Source organism: Aquarana catesbeiana, linkage group LG09 (genome assembly GCF_042186555.1).
Source record: "Aquarana catesbeiana isolate 2022-GZ linkage group LG09, ASM4218655v1, whole genome shotgun sequence".
Lineage (NCBI taxonomy): Eukaryota > Metazoa > Chordata > Amphibia > Anura > Ranidae > Aquarana > Aquarana catesbeiana.
This window is the reverse complement of record NC_133332.1, coordinates 310,554,344-310,579,871: the sequence shown is the minus strand read 5'-3', so window position 1 is coordinate 310,579,871 and position 25,528 is coordinate 310,554,344. Positions and strand designations below refer to the sequence as shown.

Genomic DNA, 25,528 nt, shown 5'->3' with positions numbered 1-25,528 from the left:
CAGGCACTTCCTGTTATAGGGTGACAATGTACCAGGAAGTAAAAGGAGAAACTGTGGATTGATAAGCTCATCTTTCTGTCATGCTGCTCTCTCCTCCTATCAGCATGTTACTTGTACTGATTGGTTTCTGTTTGGTGCTGATTCTCCCTCTCCCAATCTAAGCTCTTCAGTACAGGATTACCGAGTCTAATTCAGGTACTTACACTGCTTGCATCAAAACATCCTTCTATTGCATAGTGCAGATCAGTGACCAGACCAGAGTCTGTAGCTCTCCTCCAACTATGTATGTCTACTCTATATTGGCACTATATGTTCATAAAATGATGCTATAAGCAAGTTAGTATGTGGCATTTTGTTCAGAGTAGAGTAGGACCTGACCTGAGAGGGGTCACTTTGACACAGTTAGCCAAGGAGAGATTACTTTGACGCAGTAGGTCAGAGAAAGATCACTTTGAAGAAGTTAGCCAGAGAGGGATCACATTGACACAGTAGGCCAGAGAAAGATCATTTTGACACAGTTGGCCAGAGAGGGATCACTTTAGCAAAGATGGGCAGAAAGGCATCACCTTTGCCTAGTTGGCCAGAGAGGGGTCACATTGACACAGTTGGCCCGAAAGGGATCAATTTGACACAGTTGGCCAGAGAGGGATCACTTTGATGCAGTTGGCCACAGAAGGGTCACTTTGACACAGTTGGCCACAGAAGGGTTACTTTGACACAGTTGGCCAGAGAGGGGTCACTTTGATGTAGTTGGCCAGATATGGATCACTTTGACACAGCTGGCCAGAGAGGGGTCACTTTGACACAGTTGGCCAGAGAGAGGTCACTTTGACACAGTTAGCCAGAGGGGGGTCACTTTGACACAGTTGGCCAGAGAGGGGTCACTTTGACACAGTTGGCCAGAGAGGGGTCACTTTGACACAATTGACCAGAGATGGGTCACTTTGATGCAGTTGGCCATTGTAATAGCAATGCATGATCAATTTGACACAGCTGGCCAGAGAGGGGTCACTTTGACACAGCTGGCCAGAGAGGGGTCACTTTGACACAGCTGGCCAGAGAGGGGTCACTTTGACACAGCTGGCCAAAGAGGGGTCACTTTGACACAGCTGGCCAAAGAGGGGTCACTTTGACACAGCTGACTAAAGAGGGGTCATTTTGACACAGCTGGCCAGAGAGGGTTCACTTTTACACAGTTGGCCAGAGAGGGTTCATTTTGACACAGCTGGCCAGAGGGGGATCACTTTGATACAGTTGGCCAGAGAGGGGTGACTTTGACACAGCTGGCCAGAGAGGGGTCACTTTGACACAGCTGGCCAGAAAGGGTTCACTTTTACACAGTTGGCCAGAGAGGATTCATTTTGACACAGCTGGCCAGAGGGGGATCACTTTGACACAGCTGGCCAGAAAGGGTTCACTTTTACACAGTTGGCCAGAGAGGGGTCATTTTGACACAGCTGGCCAGAGGGGGATCACTTTGATACAGCTGGCCAGAGAGGGGTCACTTTGACACAGCTGGCCAGAGAGGGGTCACTTTGACACAGCTGGCCAAAGAGGGGTCACTTTGACACAGCTGGCCAAAGAGGGGTCACTTTGACACAGCTGGCCAGAGAGGGGTCACTTTGACACAGCTGGCCAGAGAGGGGTCACTTTGACACAGCTGGCCAGAGAGGGGTCACTTTGACACAGCTGGCCAGAGAGGGGTCACTTTGACACAGCTGGCCAAGGAGAGATTACTTTGACGCAGTAGGTCAGAGAAAGATCACTTTGATGAAGTTAGCCAGAGAGGGATCACATTGACACAGTAGGCCAGAGAAAGATCATTTTGACACAGTTGGCCAGAGAGGGATCACTTTAGCAAAGATGGGCAGAAAGGCATCACCTTTGCCTAGTTGGCCAGAGAGGGGTCACATTGACACAGTTGGCCCGAAAGGGATCAATTTGACACAGTTGGCCAGAGAGGGATCACTTTGATGCAGTTGGCCAGAGAAGGGTCACTTTGACACAGTTGGCCACAGAAGGGTTACTTTGACACAGTTGGCCAGAGAGGGGTCACTTTGATGTAGTTGGCCAGATATGGATCACTTTGACACAGCTGGCCAGAGAGGGGTCACTTTGACACAGTTGGCCAGAGAGAGGTCACTTTGACACAGTTAGCCAGAGGGGGGTCACTTTGACACAGTTGGCCAGAGAGGGGTCACTTTGACACAGTTGGCCAGAGAGGGGTCACTTTGACACAATTGACCAGAGATGGGTCACTTTGATGCAGTTGGCCATTGTAATAGCAATGCATGATCAATTTGACACAGCTGGCCAGAGAGGGGTCACTTTGACACAGCTGGCCAGAGAGGGGTCACTTTGACACAGCTGGCCAAAGAGGGGTCACTTTGATACAGCTGGCCAGAGAGGGGTCACTTTGACACAGCTGACTAAAGAGGGGTCATTTTGACACAGCTGGCCAGAGAGGGTTCACTTTTACACAGTTGGCCAGAGAGGGTTCATTTTGACACAGCTGGCCAGAGGGGGATCACTTTGACACAGCTGGCCAGAAAGGGTTCACTTTTACACAGTTGGCCAGAGAGGGGTCATTTTGACACAGTTGGCCAGAGAGGGGTGACTTTGACACAGCTGGCCAGAGAGGGGTGACTTTGACACAGCTGGCCAGAGAGGGGTCACTTTGACACAGCTGGCCAGAGAGGGGTCACTTTGACACAGCTGGCCAAAGAGGGGTCACTTTGACACAGCTGGCCAAAGAGGGGTCACTTTGACACAGCTGGCCAGAGAGGGGTCACTTTGACACAGCTGGCCAGAGAGGGGTCACTTTGACACAGCTGGCCAGAGGGGGATCACTTTGACACAATTGACCAGAGATGGGTCACTTTGATGCAGTTGGCCATCTGGAGCATGCATTGTAATATATGCAAACTGAAAATCCCTGTTTTTATGCAAAGGTTTATTAGAAATATGGTGTATAGGAATAAGGGTGTACAGCAGTGTGCAGAGGGGTTAATTCAGAATTTTCAGTGAATTCTGAATTGCATTAATTTATGTCTTATACATCTGCCTGGAGCACTTGTACAGTATATGTTTAGCAGAGAATATACTGTAGTTTTCATCTAAAACATGAAATGGAAGAGCGAACTCATAACAGACCTCAAATGAAAGTATGAGATATGGAATCTGATCTTCCTCTCACGTTGTGGCATGGCTGAGATTGCAAGAAACTACGTTACCATGGCAACCGTGTTGAAGAGGACACCGGCGAAAGTCGGCAGCTCGTTAAGGATACGCAGGTAGCGAAGTTTGGCCTGAATGATGGATGCCTACGGCAATACAAAGGTAGACTTAGATGTCTCTGTGTCAAAGGAGTCTTTGCACAGTGTAAGTGTGTATAGAAGGTCAGACAGATCTCTCTTACCTTGTTGCCAGATAACTGGTTTTGGTGGATCTTGAGGTGCTGCGCTAACGCTTTACGCAAGGTTTTTTCCTTGTAGTTCTGAAGAAGGGATTGTGGAAGAAAAGGATCCAAGCCCCACTCTTTCCTAGAAAGACATTTTGAAATGGAAAGGAAACTAATGAGATAAAGTCAACCCAAAACCTATAACTATATATGAGTATTGTCAACATTTTCTTTCTTCGGAAATATCTTTGGAGAGAATAATGTGCAAGTGCAGGGGTTCTTGTACTGACAAATATAGGGTCCCTCTATTACTTGGCCTTTTCCCAGATTCATGAAGAGTTCTGGATTTGGCAAAACGTATTATGCTCTAGGGCAGGGGTTCTTAACCAGGGGTATCTATACCCATTGGGGATCTGGGGATCAAATGGTTGGTGTATGATCTCTAAATAATTCAAAGTGACTCTGTCACTACACAATACAGTCATGTTAACTTGAAGTTTTATTGCCACATTTGGTATTCTTGTGGCCCTCAATAATTTAAAGATTAAAAATGGGAGGTTTTCTCCAGTTCCACTTTTTTGCAGCTCCAGTTTGTCATGACTCCTTTCTCTTGGATTAAATAATTCCAGTTGCAATTATTTACTTTCAAGTTCCAAAGTGGCATCATCTTTTTCTGGAATCACTAGGTGTGGCTCTCAGTAGACAAAATGTGCTGCTGCCAGGAGCATGCCTAGAATAATTCCTGCCTGAGGGGGCCATTTTTTATCCCCCCCCCCCCCCCAAATAAAAAACATTCAAAAGCAGGTACAACCTCCAGCTGGTGTCCCTATTAACATCACAATCCACCAAACAAGAAGCAAAAACAACGTTTCCACTTTTTGTTTGGTAGATTGGGAGTGGGTTGCCAAGTTAATGGGGACACCAGCTGGAGGCTGTACCAGCTTTTGAATGATCCTGTTATATTATGGACCATGGACATTCCAGATACCACCTCATTTTTTCTGCTCTCCCTTTGGTTGTTAGGACACTGGCACAGCAACCAAAGATGCCATGGCCTGGTCGCCAAAGCCCTAGCAGTCAATGAGGCTGCGAAAGTGGTTGCTAGGATGCTGGTGGCTGGGCTGCATAGCATCATTGGTTGATAGGGCACAGGCAGCTGGACCCTACAGTGTCACTGGTTGTTATGGTGCAGGTGGCCCAGCTCCCAATGTCCTTACACCAAACTGTTGGGGCCATATAAATCCTGTATTATAATATTAGTTATGTGACCCTCTTAAGGATTTCACAATTTGGTCCCAGGTTTATCTGGGTTTGACATGTCTCCTGTGATGAAGGAGGCAATATCCACTGAGTACTGCACCCCACCACACGTTGAGGTTTTTCTCAGCTAATATGTTACTACAGGATGTATGAGTCGGCATGATGAACCACAGGGGTAGTGGATATTAAACCTACCCAAAGGGTCAAATGGCTGCTGCAACTGGGGAGAATCAGGAGGAGTGGCATTTTAATTTTTGAGCTGCAAGAAAAGTAATTACATTGCCTGTTCTTTTAGAAAGCTTGCATTGCATTCACATCACCCTGCAGTGACGTAGCTGCTTCCTCCTCCCTGGCGCTGACATCAGCCAGGTTCCTGCCAGTTGGTTGAGTATCTCCAGGTGGTTTGTTGAGCTAGCATCTCAAACCTCAGGGCAGAGGTCTTGACTCATGGGATGGGGTGGAAGAAATTGGGTGCCAGTTACTTTAGAACATTTTAAAGGGATTTTTTAGAACTCAAAGAGAGGGTTAGGAAACAAAATACCCGAAAAGTGTCAAAAATACAACTCCAGACTTTTCTGCTAGTAAGAGTCAGTACAGGCTATGGACCTTTAGGCCCAGCCTAGACTGTGGGGCAGCTGCAAACACCCCAATACCTTCTGGAGCAAGTAGACAGGACTGCTCTTCAATGTCTACTGGCAAAAGATTTTGCCCAGCTCTCTAGGACACTGTTCAAGCAGGTCATTGTTTCCCAGATGCTCCAGCAAGGCTGAACAACCTCGTCTAGGCCCCAGGACCAGGCTTCTATTCTAGCAAAGGCCCACTCCAGGCAGCAGGCCTGGGAGACACCAACCTCCAACTCTGGCAACAGCCCCGGAGACAAGGACCTTTTTGGAAGGTCAACCATAATATTGATATTCTTACTGATCATGCACCACTAGGAATAAATCTTCTAGCGGTTGTGTAGGCAGGTCTTAGGCCCAAAGGTAACCATTCAGGGAAAGACCACATACTAGTCTTTGATTGAGTACTTGTCTTGTACGTATATTGAATATATAGCAGGGGTCTCCAAACTATGGCCCTTCGGTTGTTCAGGAACTACAATTGGCATCATACCTAATCATGTCTGTAAATGTCAGTTTTACAATTCCTCATAGGACGTGTAGTTCCGCAACAGCTGGAGGGCCATAGTTTGGAGATCCCTGATATATAGGTTAGCAGTAATGAATAATGGCAGTTTTTGTAGGCCTTGATATAAGGTGTTACCAGGCTTGGGCCTATAGTACCAGAGGAGGAGGGGTAATGGTCTGCAGTGCACCGGGATGGCCATGTAATTGTGCTAGAGAGCTCTCCACATTGTTATTCCAGATACTGGGATGCTTCCTCTATGAAGGCATTGTCCCTGTTCTGTCCCTACTCACCAGGAACCTATCCCTGCGCTTATTACTTTCCCTAGCCAGCGAGGTCTCCATCCCTGACCTACCACTTACTTCAGGTGTTCCCAAATGACATGGGTACCCTATTACATAAGGTCCCACAGCAACATGGCCGCTGGAGATCTCTTTTTTGTCTTGCAGCGCACCAAAAAGATCTAAAAATTTTCACGTCACACCGGTAAAAGATTTAACAATTTTTGTGGTGAAGAACTTATTTATTTTTACATATATATTTAATTTTAAATTAATTGGGAAGGATGTGCCTGCTTTTGAGAGCAAATCAGATTGAAGTGATTGTAATCTTCTTTGTACTTTCGATTGCTTCCTTGCTTTTCATTCAACGGTTTCTCTTTCAGAGTTGCAGACATGATTAAGTATTTCTCCATCACCAAACAATGAGCAAACTTTATTTATAAGCATCAAAGTTGGAATGGAACGGTCTCTATTATTATAATATAATTAGAGCGATCGAGTTCTCCCGATATCTCGCGGTACGAAAGAAACCAATGAATGACAGACTGACAGAGATTGCGTTTTTATTTACAGTTGTGTAAAAAAGTATTTGCCCCCTTCCTGGTTTTTTTATTTTTTTGCATATTTCTCACATTTAAATGATTCAGATCATCAAACTAATTTTAAATATTACATAAAAGATAACCCGAGTAGATACAAAATGCAGTTTTTAAATTATTATTTCATTTATTAAGGGAAAAAAAGCTGTTCAAACCTGCCTGGCCCTATGTGAAAAAGCAATTGCCCCCTCCCATGCTGAATCATGAATGAACTGTAATTAACCACAATTTTTTGGAAAGCTGAGTTAAATTTCACTTGCCACACCCAGGCCTGATTACTGCCAGACCTGTTGAATCAAGAAATCACATAAAAAAAACCTGTCCGACAAAGTGAAGCACGCTAATGCCTCGTACACACAATCGGACATTCGGACAACAAAATCCATGTTTTTTTTCCAACGGATGTTGGCTTAAACTTGTATTGTATACACATGGTCCCACAAAGTTGGTCGGAAATTCCGAACGTCAAGAACGCGGTGACGTACAGCACGTACGACGAGCAGAGAAAAATTAAGTTCAATAGCCAGTGCTGCTCTTCTGCCTAATTCCGAGCATGCGTGGCACTTTGTGCGCCGGAATTGTGTACACACGATCGGAATTTACGCAAACGGATTTTGTTGTCGGAAAATTTGAGAACCAGATCTCAAATTTTGTGCGATGGAAATTCCGATGGAAACTGTCCGATGGGGCCAGAAGTTCCAACAGAAGGCTCCCATCGAACATTTCCCGTCGGAAAATTCGACCGTGTGTACGGGGCATAACAGATCACAAAAAGCCACACATCATGCCACAATCTAAAAAAATACAAGAACACATTAGAAACAAAGCAATGTACATGTATCAGTCTAGGAAGGGTTTCAAAGCCATTTCTAAGGCTTTGGAACTCCAGTGAACCACAGGGAAAGCCACTATCCACAAATGGAGATAACTTGGAACAGTGGTGAACCTTCCCAGGAGTGGCCGGCCTACAAAAATTACTCCAAGAGCACAATGACAACTCTTACAGGAGGTCATAAAAGAACCCAGAACAACATCTAAAGAACTGCAGGCCTCACTTGCCTCAGGTAAGATCAGTGTTCATAATTCAACACTAAGAAGAAGACTGGGCAAAAATGGCATCCACAGGAGAGTTCCAAGGCCAAAACCACTGCTGACCAAAAAGAACACAAAGGCTCATCTCACATTTACCAAAAAACATCTTGATTATCCCCAAGACTTTTAGGAAAATATTCTGTGGAGTGAAGAGACAAAAAATTTACTTTTTGGAAGGAGTGCACCCCGTTACATCTGGCATAAAACTAATACAGCATTTCATAACAAGAACATCATACCAACAGTCAGACGTGGTGGTGGTAGCGTGATGGTCTGGGACTACTTTGCAGCTTCAGGACCTGGACGGCTTACCATAATTGATGGAAACATGAATTCAGAGCTCTACCAGAAAATCCTAAAGGAGAATGCCCGGCCATCAGTTCGTGACCTCAAGTTTAAGTGCACTTGGGTTATGCAGCAGGACAATGATTCTAAACACAACAGCAAGTCCACCTCCAAATGGTTCAAACAAAACAAAATTTAGCTTTTGGAGTGGCCTAGTCAAAGCCCGGACTTAAATCCAATTGAGATGCTGTATCATGACCTTACACAGACTGTTCATGCTGGAAAACCCTCCAATGTGGCTGAATTAAAACAATTCTGCAAGGAAGAGTTGGGCCAAAATTGCTCCACAGCGATGTGAAAGACTCATTGCCAGTTTTTGCAAAGGCTTGATTGCAGTTGTCGCCGCCAAGGGTGGCACAACCAGTTATTAGGTTTAGGGGGCAATTACTTTTTCACATAAAGCCAGGCAGGTTTGGGCAGCTTTTTTGCCTTAATAAATTAAACCATCATTTAAAAACTGCATTTTGTATTTACTCGGGTTATCTTTGTGTAGTAATACAATTAGTTTGATGATCAGAGTCATTTAAGTGTGACAAATATGCAAAAAAATAAAAAATCAGAAAGGGGCAAATACCTTTTCACTCAACTGTATGTTACTTTTTTTTTACTTTTTTTTTTGCAACATTGATTTGCCATTACATTTTTCGATATGTTCAAGGTTTCAAAACGCTAGCAATTTTAAATATTTTTCAAAACTCCCACGGCACACCTGCAAATCTGAAAAGGAAATGTCACCAGCGCATCAGGATCTCCAAAAAATGGGTCCAAAACTTTAATCACATAGTATCAAAAAGTAAAAGTGACATTTCTGAGCTACCTCACCTCACCTCGTCACATGCCTGATGAAGGAGTCCTGCGTGGCTCCGAAACGTCTGGTGTGCTGGTGACATTTCCTTTTCATGAACGCATTCGGTTCCAGCCGATGGTCATTTCAGCACCCAATGTAAAATACAGCCGTTTGTGCAGGAACGTGTGCGTTGGGAGTATTGCATTGGAGGACACTTGCAAATCTCACATGGCACACATTTTGAGAATCCCTGGCCTAGCTGCTATACTAGATTTAAGCTAGGGACACTGCTGTTAAGGGCAGGGTCTGTACACAGATCACTTGAGGCAGAGCCTCCGACACTTCCTCCTATACTTCTGGCTCTTCAGACCAGGTCCTAAGGTGAGCAATTCCTTGATTAGCTCTGGAAGGGATCCTAAGAGATAGCCCCCCCAGCTCTGCCACAGCTGGGACCATGATTCATGGCTGCTGATACCGGGGTAGTGGCTGCAGGTGGGGGTAGCCACCCTCACCCAGACGGGTGGATTTCCTCCAACAAGGAGATAGAATAAAAGACCCATGCTGCTGTAAGTCTCAGACTTCTTATATGCCTCTCCAGCCACCTTCTGGGCACACCTCTCCAGGGATTGGCAGGAGCACAATAAATATTCAGTCCTTCCAGTATCCACCAGACATTTCTCAGGGAACTCTCCAGACCAGGTTCCCAGGTGAGGAATCCCTTGACTAGCTCCAAAAAAGGGATCCCAAGAGATAGGCACCCAGCTCTGCCACAGCTGGGACATCGGTGAATGGATGCCGATACCAGGGTAGGTGCTGCAGATGGGGGTAGCCACTCCCCACCAGGACGGGTGGATTTTACTCCAACAGGGAGAAGAAGAAAAAAAAACCTTCTGCTGTAAGTCTCAAGTCTCTTTAACCTTGGCCCTGTATCATCTGTCTGGCATGCGACAATAAAGGTTTCTTTCAAGCAAACTTCTCGTTCCAGTGTGCGGCCACTTTCTTCTACACACTCCAGCAACGGTGGTGAGCCGGGGCAAGCACCTGGACAGACATTGCACCTCGTTGGCCTGAGCGGTGTATGCTTTGTGTCGTGGATTTTGCTCTAAGTCTCAGACTACTTATATGCCTCTCCAGCGTGAGAGGCATATAAGTCAGTCCTCAGTGAATTCTGCAGACCAGGCTCCCAGGTGAGGAATCCCTTGACTAGCTCCAAAAAGGGATCCTAAGAGATAGGCCCCCAGCTCTGCCACAGCTGGGACCTCAATGACATCAGGATAAGTGCTGCATATGGGGGTAGCCGCCTTCACCCAGACGAGTGGATTCCCTCCAACAAGGAGAAGAGGAAGAACCCTATTTATTTAACTATTTATTTGCCTCTCCAGCCACCTTCTAAGCAAGCCCAACAGAACACTATCAATATTCATGCTGAGATTTGCCTTGCCAAGCCCTCAATGTTCCAGAAGCATCTGGAAGGCAAGGGAAAGCAATCAAACCTGCAGTCTGTGAGACCCAGAGCAGCCAATAGCAATCAACAACTGCTCCACAGAGGAGCCAAAAAGTCGTAAATTTGCCTAGCTTCCTAGCAACCTAAGTAGAAGGGTGCTACATCCTAATAGACAAGGCATGATGACAAGGTATCTTTAACTACTTCCCGCCGGGAGGGCGTACATGGACGTCCTCCCGTTTCAGTGGTTATACCGGGATGATGCCTGCACCTACAGGCATCAACCTGGTATCATTCTCTTCAGCCGGCGATTCCCTTCACCGGTTCAGCCGTTTGATCTTTCTTACAGGTGGCGGGAGGGATCGTCCCCCCTCCCACCACCCTCCGGTACTTCTCCGGGCTTGCCCTTGCGATCAGCGAGCCAGAGAAGGAATCCACCGGCGGTGGAAGTTGACCATACAGATTTCTGGGGAACAGCTGGTCCCCGGTCATCTCTATGACTCTCGGAGGTCCGGGCGTGACGTTATGGCGTCACGCCCAGCCTGGCAGTTGGAAATACTGCCATATAAAAAAAAAATTGAAAAATTGCTGCGCAAATGCCGTGTGACATAAAAAGCCAGAGAAGGAATCCACCGGCGGTGGAAGTTGACCATACAGATTTCTGGGGAACAGCTGGTCCCCGGTCATCTCTATGACTCTCGGAGGTCCGGGCGTGACGTTATGGCGTCACGCCCAGCCTGGCAGTTGGAAATACTGCAGTATACCCAGCTGGAAAGCCAAGATTGTCCTGGTTTTTTGATATCAGGCTTTCCAGCCTGGAGGAGAGATGTGGGGTCTTATTGACCCCACATCTCTCCATAAAGAGGACCTGTCACGCACTATTCCTATTACTAGGGATGTTTACATTCCTTGTAATAGGAATAAAAGTGATCAATTTTTTTTTTTTTAAAAGGGAAAATCAAATGCCATATAAAAAAAAAAATTGAAAAATTGCTGCGCAAATACCGTGTGACATAAAAAGCCAGAGAAGGAATCCACCGGCGGTGGAAGTTGACCATACAGATTTCCGGGGAACAGCTGGTCCAGGGTCATCTCTATGACTCTCGGAGGTCCGGGCGCGACGTTATGAGGTCACACCCGGCCTGGCAGTTGTAAATACTGCCATATACCCAGCTGGAAAGCCGAGATTGTCCTGGTTTTTTGATATCAGGCTTTCCAGCCTGGAGGAGAGGTGTGGGGGTCTTATTGACCCCACATCTCTCCATAAAGAGGACCTGTCACACACTATTCCTATTACAAGGGATGTTTACATTCCTTGTAATAGGAATAAAAGTGATCAATTTTTTTTTTTTTAAAAGCGAAAATCAAAAATTGAAAATAAAATAAACATAAAAAAAATTTACGCGCCCCCGTCCCTGCGAGCTCACACGCAGAAGCGAACGCATACGTACGTCGCACCCACATATGTAAACAGCTTTCAAATCACACATGTGAGGTATTGCCATGAACGTTAGAGCGAGAGCAATAATTCTATACCAAGACCTTCTCTGTAACTCTAAACTGGTAACCTGTAAAAAAATTTTAAATCAATTTAATTTGGCGACTTTCAACGAGTGAGCGCAATTTTCAAGCATGACATGTTAGGTACCTTTTTACTCGGCGTAACATGATCTTTCACATTTTACAAAAAAATTGGGCTAACGTTAATGTTTTTTATTTTTGTGTTTTTTTGTATTTTTATGTTTGTTTTTTTTAATTTAAAATTTTTAATTTAAATTTTTTAATTTAAATTTAATTTATTTTTTTTAAATTCATGAAAACAAAAAAGAAAAATTTGAAAAATTGCAGCTCAAATACCGTGTGGCATAAAAAGTAGCAACAACCGCCATTTTATTCCCTGGAGTCTCTGTTAAAAAAAAACATATATAATGTTTGGGGGTTTCTGAGTAAATTTTCTACCAAAAAAAATGATGATTTTTACATGTGGGAGCGAAGTGCCAGACTTGGCCCGGATGGGAAGCGGTTGAGGATTCATGCTGTATTGCGACTATATGCATAAGCTACCATCCAGTACAGGGTGGAGGTGTGACAGTGAATATAGTAGAAGAACTGCAGAATTATATTGTCCTTACTCGACTCCTCGTAGTGAAATCTTCTGACCTGGATGAGAGGAGCTGACACTGATGTATATATGCAGAGCACACAGGCCCAGGAGCAATTCTGGCTTCAGTTCTGATCCCAGCCTCTCTCTTATCACATCATTACGGCTCTAAGAAAACATAAGAATGAATGCATTAAGCTTCTTCTTTTTTTTTTTTTTTCTTTTACTGGTTAAATACATACCTTATTTTAGGCCGAGTGACATCAGCACTGGGTCTCTGTGCTTCTCTATGCAATGCAGGCAGACCATATCTGATGGGAGGGGGGGCAACAGGGTTCTGTACATCAGTATCCATCAACTCCTGTCCTCAGGGCCCACTAACAGGCCAGGTTTTATGTATTACCTTGGGGGTGATGCAGACTAGAACACAGCCATCACTGAGCAGCAAATGATATCACCTGTGTTGTATTTCAGTTATCTTGCAAACCTGGCCTGTTAGTGGGCCTTGAGGACAGGGGGTTGATGACCACTGCTCTACATAGCTTCCTGAAATCAGCACCCTGCCTCTCAAAAGTCTTCAGCCCTGATGTAAGCAGTGGGCTGGCTCTTGGGAGGAGTTATGCAAATATCAAAACGCCTGGATGGGTGGGTAGCAGTCTGGAGCAAGGGGGTGTTTCTAGGCAGACCGCCCCTAGGTAATGCCCAAAGCTGAGCATCCATGTTCCAGAAACAGAGAAAAGACACTCCAGAGCCACGTCCGTAGTATAGGGGGAAAAAGGGGTAATACTGGCGGTATTACCAAAATCGGACTTTATGGGCCAGGAAATGGAAAAGGAATATTACAAATAAATCATCATATTTATTGAAAATTACAAAATGTACACATAATTATTGTAAAGGTAAAAACCATCATACGTATGCATTATACAGTTGTACAGTGAGCCCTTGTGCGTCTACGCGTTTCGCCGTTACAGCGCCAGGCTGTCTCCCAGGGGCCACGCTTCTTCAATATATGCTGCATGCACAGCATGTCTTGTTAGTCCTTGCCAGCTTCAAGCAGCATTTAATTCCATCAAAGGTCTCCTTGTTTTGTGATATACACTGTGTATTTGTGCTCTGCTGGCCGCGTATATCCTTGTAGTGAAGCCATTACAGGGGGTCCCCGGGTTACAAACAAGATAGGGACTTTAGGTTTGTTCTTAAGTTGAATCTGTTTGTAAGTCGGAACAGGTACATTTTTTAAGTTTAGCTCCAGCCAAAAAATCTATTTTTAAGTTTTGTAGATAGCATAGGGAAGGGTTAACACCCCTGTAACATTTGTTTTGCTGTCTGTGCCCCTGTTCAGAAGATTTCACCTCACTTTCTGTCCCAATGACAATTGGATTTTGAAAATTTGGGGTTATTAGGGAAATAAGGATAGGTGATAAAGCATCAGTGGAGACACCTTTTTCCCATATTAACTCTTACAGGAGTGAATTTCCCTTTCTAGGGGTAGATTTCCTCTCACTTCCTGTTGTCTCCCTCCGTTTGTAAGTAGGAGTCGTTTGTAAGTCGGATGTTTGTAAGTAGGGGACCCCCTGTACTTGCTAATTACTATGCTAATTTAGCGATTATTTCGAATTATGAATACCCATCGCTTACTCTAGGCTTTTGAGAGAGATATATATATATATATATCAGTATACTCCAACTCCAGATAGTGAGATTTTTTTCTCTTATCTGTTGCATCTTCGAACCTTGGTCGTGTCCTGAAGAAGCCTAACGGCGAAACGCGTAGACGCACGAGGGCTCACTGTACAGCTGTATAATGCATATGTATGATGGTTTTTACCTTTACGATAATTATGTGTACATTTTGTAATTTTCAATAAATATGATGATTTATTTGTAATATTCCTTTTCCATTGCTTCCTGGCCCATAAAGTCCGATTTTGGTAATACCGCCAGTATTACCCCTTTTTTTTTCATCCATGTTCCCAGGTTTGGAAAGAAAGAGCAGACTATATTGAGCTTAGGTAACAGGAGTAAAAGCTATACATTTTATATTTCGTCTATAATATTTCCTTATTAGGGCGCAGATATATGAAGGGACATTATATTATGTATAACTGTATATGTAATATTACTTGATTCAAATGACTGATGTTAGATTATTTCAACATCTAGGTGACATTTACGATATTCTAAAGTGCAATTCCTTTTTTCGGGGCCCTTCTGCCAGACAGTGGAGGCAGAACCCAGCTGGCACTATTCACCATGAATGACTTCCGCAAGGCGGAGCCGGGCTAAAGGCAAGGATTTACCACTGCTGGTTGGACGGGGGGGGGGTAGTAGGACTACAAAGAACAACGTCATCATAACTGATTGAAACATTGTAATTTATTTCATATCTGTTTTTATCTGTTACCTGAATGTACAGATACTCAAATGCAGCAGGATCAGAATGCAGAATGTCGGCCGGGTCTTTAGGGAAAAAACAGATTCGAAACAAGCATTTCATACCCTGATAGTGAGTTCGATGCACAACCTGAGAGGGGGGGAAAGAAGAATTATATTTGTATGTTGTAAGAAGTCTTTACTCATACACAGAACAATACCATTATATTATATATCCCCATATATGGGACCTGAGGGCAAAAATGAAAAAAAATGACACGTACGCTACAATTATAGTATTAACACATTCATTTTTGCTTTTCCCGCTGTAACATAGTTTTATTGCCTGTTGATCCCGCCAGTGGAGCCATTATTTTTCCACTTCCTTTAACAGGGTGACAACACTATGTAAATGAGCAGGGCCGCCAACAAAGAGGGTAGTGCTGGCCCTCCAGTATCAGTCCTGGCCCTGCCAATTTAGCAGTGGAATGGGTCGCATTCAGCCACCAAAGGATCATTTTCGTCAAGGCATCATGCAAAGCTAAGCCGCTCTAGCCCCATCTGCTCCCTTTGGCTGTGTGTTAAACCTGCCCCACCCTTGAACTCTGTGCAATACATACTCTTTACCCTGCACCCTAAGAGTTACCCACTCCTGACCCCTACACTCTGTACATTACCCACTCCTGATCCCTACACTCTGTACATTACCCACCCCTGACCCCTGCACTCTGTACATTACCTACTCCTGACCCCTACACTCTGTACATTACCCACCCCTGACCCCTACACTCTGTACATTACCCACTCCTGACCCCTACACTCTGTACATTACCCACTCCTGATCCCTACACTCTCTACATTACTCACCCCTGACCCCTACACTCTTTACATTACTCACCCCTGACCCCTACACTCTTTACATTACTCACCCCTGACCCCTACACTCTCTACATTACTCACCCCTGACCCCTACACTCTTTACATTACTCACCCCTGACCCCTACACTCTTTACATTACTCACCCCTGACCCCTACACTCTGTACATTACCCACTCCTGACCCCTACACTATGTACATTACCCACTCCTGACCCCTACACTCTGTACATTACCCACTCCTGACCCCTACACTCTGTACATTACTCACCCCTGACCCCTACACTCTTTACATTACTCACCCCTGACCCCTACACTCTCTACATTACTCACCCCTGACCCCTACACTCTTTACATTACTCACCCCTGACCCCTACACTCTGTACATTACCCACTCCTGACCCCTACACTATGTACATTACCCACTCCTGACCCCTACACTCTGTACATTACCCACTCCTGACCCCTACACTCTGTACATTACCCACTCCTGATCCCTACACTCTGTACCTTACCCACTCCTGACCCCTACACTCTGTACATTACCCACCCCTGACCCCTACACTCTGTACATTACCCACTCCTGATCCCTACACTCTGTACATTACCCACCCCTGACCCCTACACTCTGTACATTACCCACCCCTGACCCCTACACTCTATACATTACCCACTCCTGATCCCTACACTCTGTACATTACCCACCCCTGACCCCTACACTCTGTACATTACCCACTCCTGATCCCTACACTCTGTACATTACCCACTCCTGATCCCTACACTCTGTACATTACCCACTCCTGATCCCTACACTCTGTACATTACCCACCCCTGACCCCTACACTCTGTACATTACCCACTCCTGACCCCTACACTCTGTACATTACCCACCCCTGACCCCTACACTCTGTACATTACCCATTACTGACCCCTGCACTCTATGCTCTATTCCCCCCACTGACACCAATGATGGGTCATTATTCTTTCCACTGACACCAATGATGGGGCACTTTTCCTCCCACTGATACCAATGATTGGGCATTGTTTTCTCCCATTAACATTTGGACATTTTCTACTCCCACTGGCCACAATCCGGCCCCTTGAAAGTCTGAAGGACAGTAAACTGGCCCTTTATTATTTATATGTACTCTTACCAATGATGGGGCACTATTCCTCCCACTGATATTAATGACGGGGCACTATTCCTCCCACTGATACCAATGATGGGGCACTATTCCTCCCACTGATACCAATGAAGGGGCACTATTCCTCCCACTGATATCAATGACGGGGCACTATTCCTCCCACTGATACCAATGATGGGGCACTATTCCTCCCACTGATACCAATGATGGGGCACTATTCCTCCCACTGATACCAACGATCAGGCACTATTCTTCCCACTGATACCAATGATGGGGCACTATTCCTCCCACTGACACCAATTATGGGGCATTATTCCTCCCACTGATACCAATGAGGGGACACTATTCCTCCCACTGATACCAATGATGGGGCACTATTCCTCCCACTGATACCAATGATGGGGCACTATTCCTCCCACTGATACCAATGATGGGGCACTATTCCTCCCACTGATACCAATGATGGGGCACTATTCCTCCCACTGATACCAATGATAGGACACTATTCCTCCCACTGATACCAATGATGGGGCACTATTCCTCCCACTGATACCAATGATGGGGCACTATTCCTCCCACCGACACCAATGATGGGACACTATTATTCCCACTGATACCAATGATGGGGCACTATTCCTCCCACTGATGCCAATGATAGGACACTATTCCTCCCACTGATACCAATGATGGGGCACTATTCCTCCCACTGATACCAATGATGGGGCACTATTCCTCCCACTGATACCAATGATGGGGCACTATTCCTCCCACTGATACCAATGATGGGGCACTATTCCTCCCACTGACACCAATGATGGGGCACTATTCCTCCCACTGATACCAATGATGGGGCATTGTTTTCTCCCATTAACATTTGGGCATTTTCTACTCCCACTGGCCACAATCTGGCCCCCTGAAAGTCTGAAGGACAGTAAACTGGCCCTTTATTTAGAAAGTTTGGAGGACCCTGCTATAGATAGTGCTGTACTCTTGGCAGACCTCTGAACTGAAAATGTGATTATGAAGGGTCAATCCTCTAGCACAGCCTCCTCCCTCCTTCCATAGCACAGTCCTCCCTACTTTTGGGAGTGTCTAATTATTGCCTGTGCTGGCCCAGCTCCTACACCCCGCCTTCACCTCCCTACATAACCTTTTCTGTAGCTGTTGGGCGAGGAGCATGCTACTGTATTACTACAGAATGTCAATGGAGTGACAACTCCGAGCCAGCTGGGGCTGCCGACATCACATCCAAGATGGCAGTGCCCTCCAGCAGTCTCTGGGCTTATGAATGGCCTTTACAGGTAATAGCATGGGAGGATTGGAGTTGGAATGAATGGTCTGGTGAAAGGGTTTCTTTAGGACTAGGAACTCAAGCAATACTGCGGGCCATTCCAATATTCTGATAATATTAGGCTTTTAGAAATTGCAGGCCAGAGATTGATGTGCGTTTGTAATCTGCAGCCATGAAGTGGCCCCATGTGACCCCCTCCATCTGGCCGTAGGAGCTGTTCAGAAACAATAAGTCCCACGCGGTCAGCATATTGATTAGGCATCAGAAAGTAAAAGTCAAGTCAGCACACTCGGTGGGTTGCCGGTTCTTTGATGGCTTTCCAAGTTCTTTGTAAGGGGCAGAAGCTATGGGGGGGGGGGGGGGAGGCAGACTGATGAAAGTATAGGGATCAGATTTTTTTGTCATTTTAATCATCAAAAGGCTCCGGGGCGGGTTGTAGAATTATAAAAGGAACTCAGAAATCTAATTTTTTGCTATGAATTATTTACCATTCACAAAAAAAAAAAAAAAATGTGCGCAGTAGGCACATGTGCAGTGAAGATCAGCATTATATTCATACTGCAGTGACTTCTAGTGCAGCTCTAAGCATCAACAATGTGACAGTTAGGGACCTGCAGACATACTACAAGGGATAGTCAGACCCTCTGGAGATGATCAGAGACTGCAGACATGATACAGGAGATGATCAGAGACTGCAGACATACTATATGAGATTGCCAGAGAATGCAGACATACTACAGGAGATGGTCAGAGACTGCAGACATGATACAGGAGATGGTCAGAGACTGCAGACATGATACAGAAGATGGTCAGAGACTGCAGACATGATACAGGAGATGGTCAGAGACTGCAGACATACTACAGAAGATGGTCAGAGACTGCAGACATGATACAGGAGATGGTCAGAGACTGCAGAAGTACTATGGAAGATGGTCAGGGACTGCAGAGTTCGTAAAGGAGATGGTCAGAGACTGCAGACATACTACAGGAGATGGTCAGAGACTGCAGACATACTACAGGAGATGGTCAGAGACTGCAGACTTACAACAGGAGATGGTCAGAGACTGCAGACAGGATACAAGAGATGGTCAGAGACTGCAGACATGGTACAGGAGATGATCAGAGACTGCAGACATACTATATGAGATTGCCAGACAATGCAGACATTATACAAGAGATGGTCAGAGACTGCAGACATGATACAGGAGATGGTCAGAGACTGCAGACATGATACAGGAGATGGTCAGAGACTGCAGACAAGGTACAGGAGATGGTCAGAGACTGCAGACATTCTACAGGAGATGGTCAGAGACTGCAGACAAGGTACAGGAGATGGTCAGAGACTGCAGACATTCTACAGGAGATGGTCAGAGACTGCAGACAAGGTACAGGAGATGGTCAGAGACTGCAGACATGGTACAGGAGATGGTCAGAGACTGCAGACAAGGTACAGGAGATGGTCAGAGACTGCAGACATTCTACAGGAGATGGTCAGAGACTGCAGACAAGGTACAGGAGATGGTCAGAGACTGCAGACATTCTACAGGAGATGGTCAGAGACTGCAGAATGCATACCGCAGACGATGGTCGGAGACTGCAGACATCCTACAGGAGATGGTCAAAGACTGCAGATGTCCTACAGGAGATGGTCAGAGACTGCAGACGTCCTACATGAGATGGTCAGAGACTGCAGATATACTACAGGAGATGGTCAGAGACTGCAGAAGTACTATGGAGACCATCTCCTAAAGGAGATGGTCATACTACTGTAGACATCTTACATGAGATGGTCAGAGAATGTAGACAGGAGATGGTCAAATACTTGTAAACACATGCATCCCAACTTATATATTTTTGGAATTTGTTCTTCCTGGCTAAATAACTGGGAATAACCAAAATTTTGAGTTTTTTCATTTCCCTGAAATTCTGGTAAAAATAAGGAGATATTGGCACAATGCATTGGATTGAATTGGGAAAACAAAATTAGGGGATCAGTGGGGGACAATTTGCTTTAAATAGAAAACACTAAATCAATTAAACTAAATTAATGATTGCTCAAAAAATGAATTAATAGAAAATCGAAAAAAAAAAAAAAAAAAAACAGAAAAAAGATTACAACTTTTTTAAAGGGAAATTTCACCCAAGCGTGTCAATGGGCAAAATTGAGAGTTTCCACTTCAGCAAAATTTTATAGATGGCGAAATGGGAAATTGTGCAGCGATATCAATTGTGGCAGAACCACTACGCTCATTTCTTGGCAACCAGAACAGGAAACAACAGGGTAAGGCCACCACAAAGATGCAAGCAGCAAAAAGATGTCTACCCCTAGAGTCTCTACACCTTCCTTACTTGCCCAATCCAAAAAAAAACATTTTGGATGAAGTTCCACTTTATTAAGATAACATATAGAGCAATGCCAAATTGTGCAAACCTTAGAAGCCCAAAGCCACTATTTTTAGACTTCAGGGCCCCCTTCAGACCAGGGCCATCCTAATGCATGGGCACACCTGGGCACTTCCCAGGGGCCCCAGGTGCATGGGGGCCCCTTGATCACGGCCAGGACAAAGGGGGGGGGGGGGCTGTGCACTGTGTTGGCAGGGGTGCACTGGCTTTTTGGCCACACATGCTGCTCCTTTTTAAAAGTAGTGAATGCTATGTCACTCCTGTCAATAGGAGCAGGGGCTGGCTCCTGCTGGAGAGATGATTCAGCTTTCTCCTCCCTCCTGCAGTGGATGGAAGAGAGACGGCACTGAGAACTCACCTCAGTCTCGGCGCGGTAGAGGAAGAAGGAGCTGATTTCGTTGCAAGTGGGAACAGCATTTGTCATCTGTGAGTACAAAGGGGAAGGGGGAACTATGATGGGGCAACCCGATGTATGGGGACACTGTGATGAAGACACCTGATGCATGGGGGTGCTGGGATGGGGACACCTGATGTATAGAGGTGCTGTGATGGGGACACCGGATGCATGGGGGTGGTGTGATGGAGGACACCTGATGTGTGGGGACCCTGCTATTGGGACTTCTGATGGGGGTGCTGTGATGGGGACACCTGATGTATGGGGGTGCTGTGATGGAGACACCTGATGGATGGGGACACTGTGGTGGGGATACTCATGGGATGGGGGCACTGTGATGGGGATACCTGATGTATGGGGCCACTGTGATGAAGACACCTGATGTATAGGGGTGCTGTGATGGGGGACACCTGATGTATGTGGCGCTGTGATGCGGACATCTGATGTAAGGGGGACACTGTGATGAGGACATCTGATTTATAGGGGGTGCTGAGATGGGGCCACCTGATGTATAGAGGTGCTATGATGAGAACACTGGATGCATGGGGGTGCTGTGATGGGGGACACCTGATGTATGGGGATGCTGTGATGAGGACACCGGATGTATGGGGGTGCTGTGATGGGGGCACCTGATGTATGGGGACCCTGCGATGGGGAAACCTGATGTGGGTGCTGTGATGGGACACCTGATGTATGGGGGTGCTGTGATGGAGACACCTAATGTATGGTGGTGCTGTGATGAGGACACCTAATGTATGGGGGTGCTGTGATTAGGACACCTAATGTATGGGGGTGCTGTGATTAGGACACCTGATGTATGGGGGAGCTGTGATGGGGAACACCTGATGTATGGGGATGCTGTGATGAGGACACCTGATGTAAGAGGAACACTGTGATGAGGACACGTGATGCATGGGGATCCTGTTATGGGGACACCTGATGTAAGGGGACATCTGATGTATGGGGATTTTGTGATGGGGGACACCTGATATATGTGGGAGCTGTGATGGGGGACACCTGATGTAAGAGGACATCTGATGTATGGGGGTGCTGTGATTAGGACATCTGATGTATGGGGGTGCTGTGATGAGGACACCTGATGTATGGGGGTGCTGTGATGGGGGACATCTGATGTATAGGGGTGCTGTGATGGGGGACATCTGATGTATAGGGGTGCTGTGATGAGGACACCTGATGTATGGGGGTGCTGTGATGGGGGACATCTGATGTATGGGGATGCTGTGATGAGGACACCTGATGTAAGAGGAACACTGTGATGAGGACACGTGATGCATGGGGATCCTGTTATGGGGACACCTGATGTAAGGGGACATCTGATGTATGGGGATTTTGTGATGGGGGACACCTGATATATGTGGGAGCTGTGATGGGGGACACCTGATGTAAGAGGACATCTGATGTATGGGGGTGCTGTGATTAGGACATCTGATGTATGGGGGTGCTGTGATGAGGACACCTGATGTATGGGGGTGCTGTGATGGGGGACATCTGATGTATAGGGGTGCTGTGATGGGGGACATCTGATGTATAGGGGTGCTGTGATGAGGACACCTGATGTATGGGGGTGCTGTGATGGGGGACATCTGATGTATGGGGATGCTGTGATGAGGACACCTGATGTAAGAGGAACACTGTGATGAGGACACCTGATGCATGGGGATCCTGTTATGGGGACACCTGATGTAAGGGGACATCTGATATATATGGGGGTGCTGTGATGAGGACACCTGATGTATGGGGACACTGCTATGGGGACACCAAATGGAAGGGGACATCTGATGTATGGGAATGCTGTGATAGAGACACCTGATGTATGGGGGTGCTGTGAGGGACACCTGATGTAAGGGGGAAACTGTAATGGGAATACCTGATGCAGGCCAGCAGGTACCCCACTGTATTACTTTGCCCATGTGCCCATGATGCTTATAAGATGGCAATGCTTCAGACCTACCTATCCATTGCAATGCAGAAATGTACAATGCATCCCAGCGCCATTTAGCTTTTGCACTTTGCTCCTTTTTACTGCATAAGTCATTTTTATTTGTCTGTTCTCCATCTTTATTCCCCTTTTGCCCTCTTTCCCAGTACTTACATGAGCCAGCGGTTGCTTGTCTTGCAGTAGTAGAAATTTCTGGCCTTGATCTGTTGCAGAATATTGTAGGACGAGGGAGAAATGATCACGATGGCGAAGAGAGATACGGTCCTGAAGGGTAACCATGACATCCTGTATATGAGAAATAGATTTCAAATATATACACATACGCACACTAGTAAAAATAGTTTTATGAAAGCAATAGTATTCAACAAGAAAACTAGAGGTGACGAAGAACAGCAGTGCCAATCAGATGAATTAGGAGGCAGTTAGGTGCAAATAATTATCTTTTATTATCAATTAAAAGCCGACATGTTTCGGGGGTAATGAAATCCCCCTTCTTCGGGGCCTGGATGTGCAGCAGAGTAGCTGACTTGTCTGCTACACCAGACATTCATTGCATTTCTGGTATTGAAGTCTTATTAATCAGACATGTGCGATTTGTTCCGTTACAAATCAAATTCCAGACTAAATTTTCGTTATTCTATTCTATTCTTTTCTATTCTTCTCTATTCTAGTCTATTCTATTCTTTTCTATTCTATTCTATTCTATTCTATTCTATTCTATAAAACAACCTAAATAGAAATCATCATCTTATTTCACTTTTTTTTACCTTACTGTATTTATTGCAATATGTTTTAATTTCTAATTCAAATTAATTTTTGAATTTGAATTAATTTTCGAATTCTAATCCTTTTTTAAATTCAAATTCAACTAATTCGTTTCGGTATAATTTATTTTGGATTCATTGAAATTCCTACTATTGTGATTCGAAAATTCGGCTTCATCCGAATCTCCAAATAACAAAAAATTCCATCCGAATTTCAATTTGTAACTAAAAATAATGGCACACGTCTATACGTACATATTCATTTGTTTCATTCGGATGTCTGAAGCGTCTGAAATAACGTAAACGAAGTAATGAATGATTCAAATCCATTTCGTTTTTATTTTCCATGAACTTTTGTTCTTTAAGAAATGCACTACATATGAAATGGAAACATTTTGCAATAAATATAATAAGGTATAAGGTATAATAGGTATAATATAAGGTATAATAAGGTATAAAAGTGAAATAAGATGATGATTCCTACTTATTGTGTTTGGGTTGGATGGAGGTGGACCCATCAGAATCTCCGGATGACAACCAAAATAATATAATTAATCACAACCGATATAAAATCATAATCTGAAATTCATTTAATTCCATTCTTCATGTTTGGAGATTCTGATGGACTCACCTCCATCCAACCCAAACAGAGTACATAAGTAATCTCCCGAAATAATGAATTCACGTAAAACCAATATAGCCAATCTTCCGAAATAACTTCTGAAATACGAATTAACTCGGAATAATGAATATACGAAATGAATAAATACACAAAACTATTCCTTGTAGATTTCCTGAAAATGAATCAATCTAACATAACGAATATGACGGAAAAAAAAAAATGATTAACTTAACAAACTAATCTGAAACGAAACAAAACAAATTTTTCCGTTGTGCACAGCATCTATATTGATTTAATATAGGATGGAAAAGGACCTGGAGGTCCTAGTAGATGATAGGCTCAGCAATGACATGCAATGCCAAGCTGCTGCTAACAAAGCAAACAGAATATTGGCATTAAACAGGGGATCAACTCCAGAGATAAAACGATAATTCTCCCGCTCTACAAGACTCTGGTCCAGCCGCACCTGGAGTATGCTGTCCAGTTCTGGGCACCAGTCCTCAGGAAGGATGTACTGGAAATGGAGCGAGTACAAAGAAGGGCAACAAAGCTAATAAAGGGTCTGGAGGATATTAGTTATGAGGAAAGGTTGTGAGCTCTGAACTTATTCTCTCTGGAGAAGAGACGCTTGAGAGGGGATATGATTTCAATTTATAAATACCGTACTGGTGACGCTACAATAGGGAGGAAACTTTTCCGCGGAAGGGAGTTTTAGCAAGACTCGTGGCCACTCATTAAAATTAGAAGAAAAGAGGTTTAACCTTAAACTACGTAGAGGGTTCTTTACTGTAAGAATTCCCTTCCACAGGCGGTGGTCTCAGCGGGGGGCATCGATAGTTTAAAAAAACTATTAGATAAGCACCTGAATGACCGCAACACACAGGGATATACAATGTAATACTGACATATAATCACACACATAGGTTGGACTTGATGGACTTGTGTCTTTTTTCAACCTCACCTACTATGTAACGATGTAATTGCAGATACGCAAACAAGCACCAGGGATAAGGATGGGTTCCCTGCATATACAAGGTGATAGGGATATGTTCTGACCATAACTTCTATCTATATGGCCAAACCTATGTAGACAACCCTCAAGATAATTGAGTTCAGGTGTTTCCAGTGACATATACTGTTCATGCTACAGCGCACAAAGATATTTTAGACAACTGTGCATCTCCAACCTTTGGTGAAGGCTCTTTTCTGTTCCAGCATGAGCCAGATCCAAGAAGATATCGTTTGGTGTTGAGGAACTTTTCGT

General features: G+C 44.9%; 1 protein-coding gene across 1 annotated transcript in view; it reads right to left on the bottom strand.

Annotated features, from left to right (window-relative positions):
• Positions 1-25,528, bottom strand: part of FRMPD3 (FERM and PDZ domain containing 3) — a 152,702-nt gene that overhangs the window by 32,603 nt on the left and 94,571 nt on the right. Inside the window, exons 8-12 of the mRNA XM_073600651.1 lie at positions 23,032-23,163; positions 14,842-14,961; positions 12,466-12,602; positions 3,419-3,542; positions 3,234-3,323 (exon numbers count right to left, since the gene is read on the bottom strand). Of these exons, the coding sequence (XP_073456752.1) occupies positions 3,234-3,323; positions 3,419-3,542; positions 12,466-12,602; positions 14,842-14,961; positions 23,032-23,163 (603 nt within the window). The remainder of the gene's footprint in view (positions 1-3,233; positions 3,324-3,418; positions 3,543-12,465; positions 12,603-14,841; positions 14,962-23,031; positions 23,164-25,528) is intronic.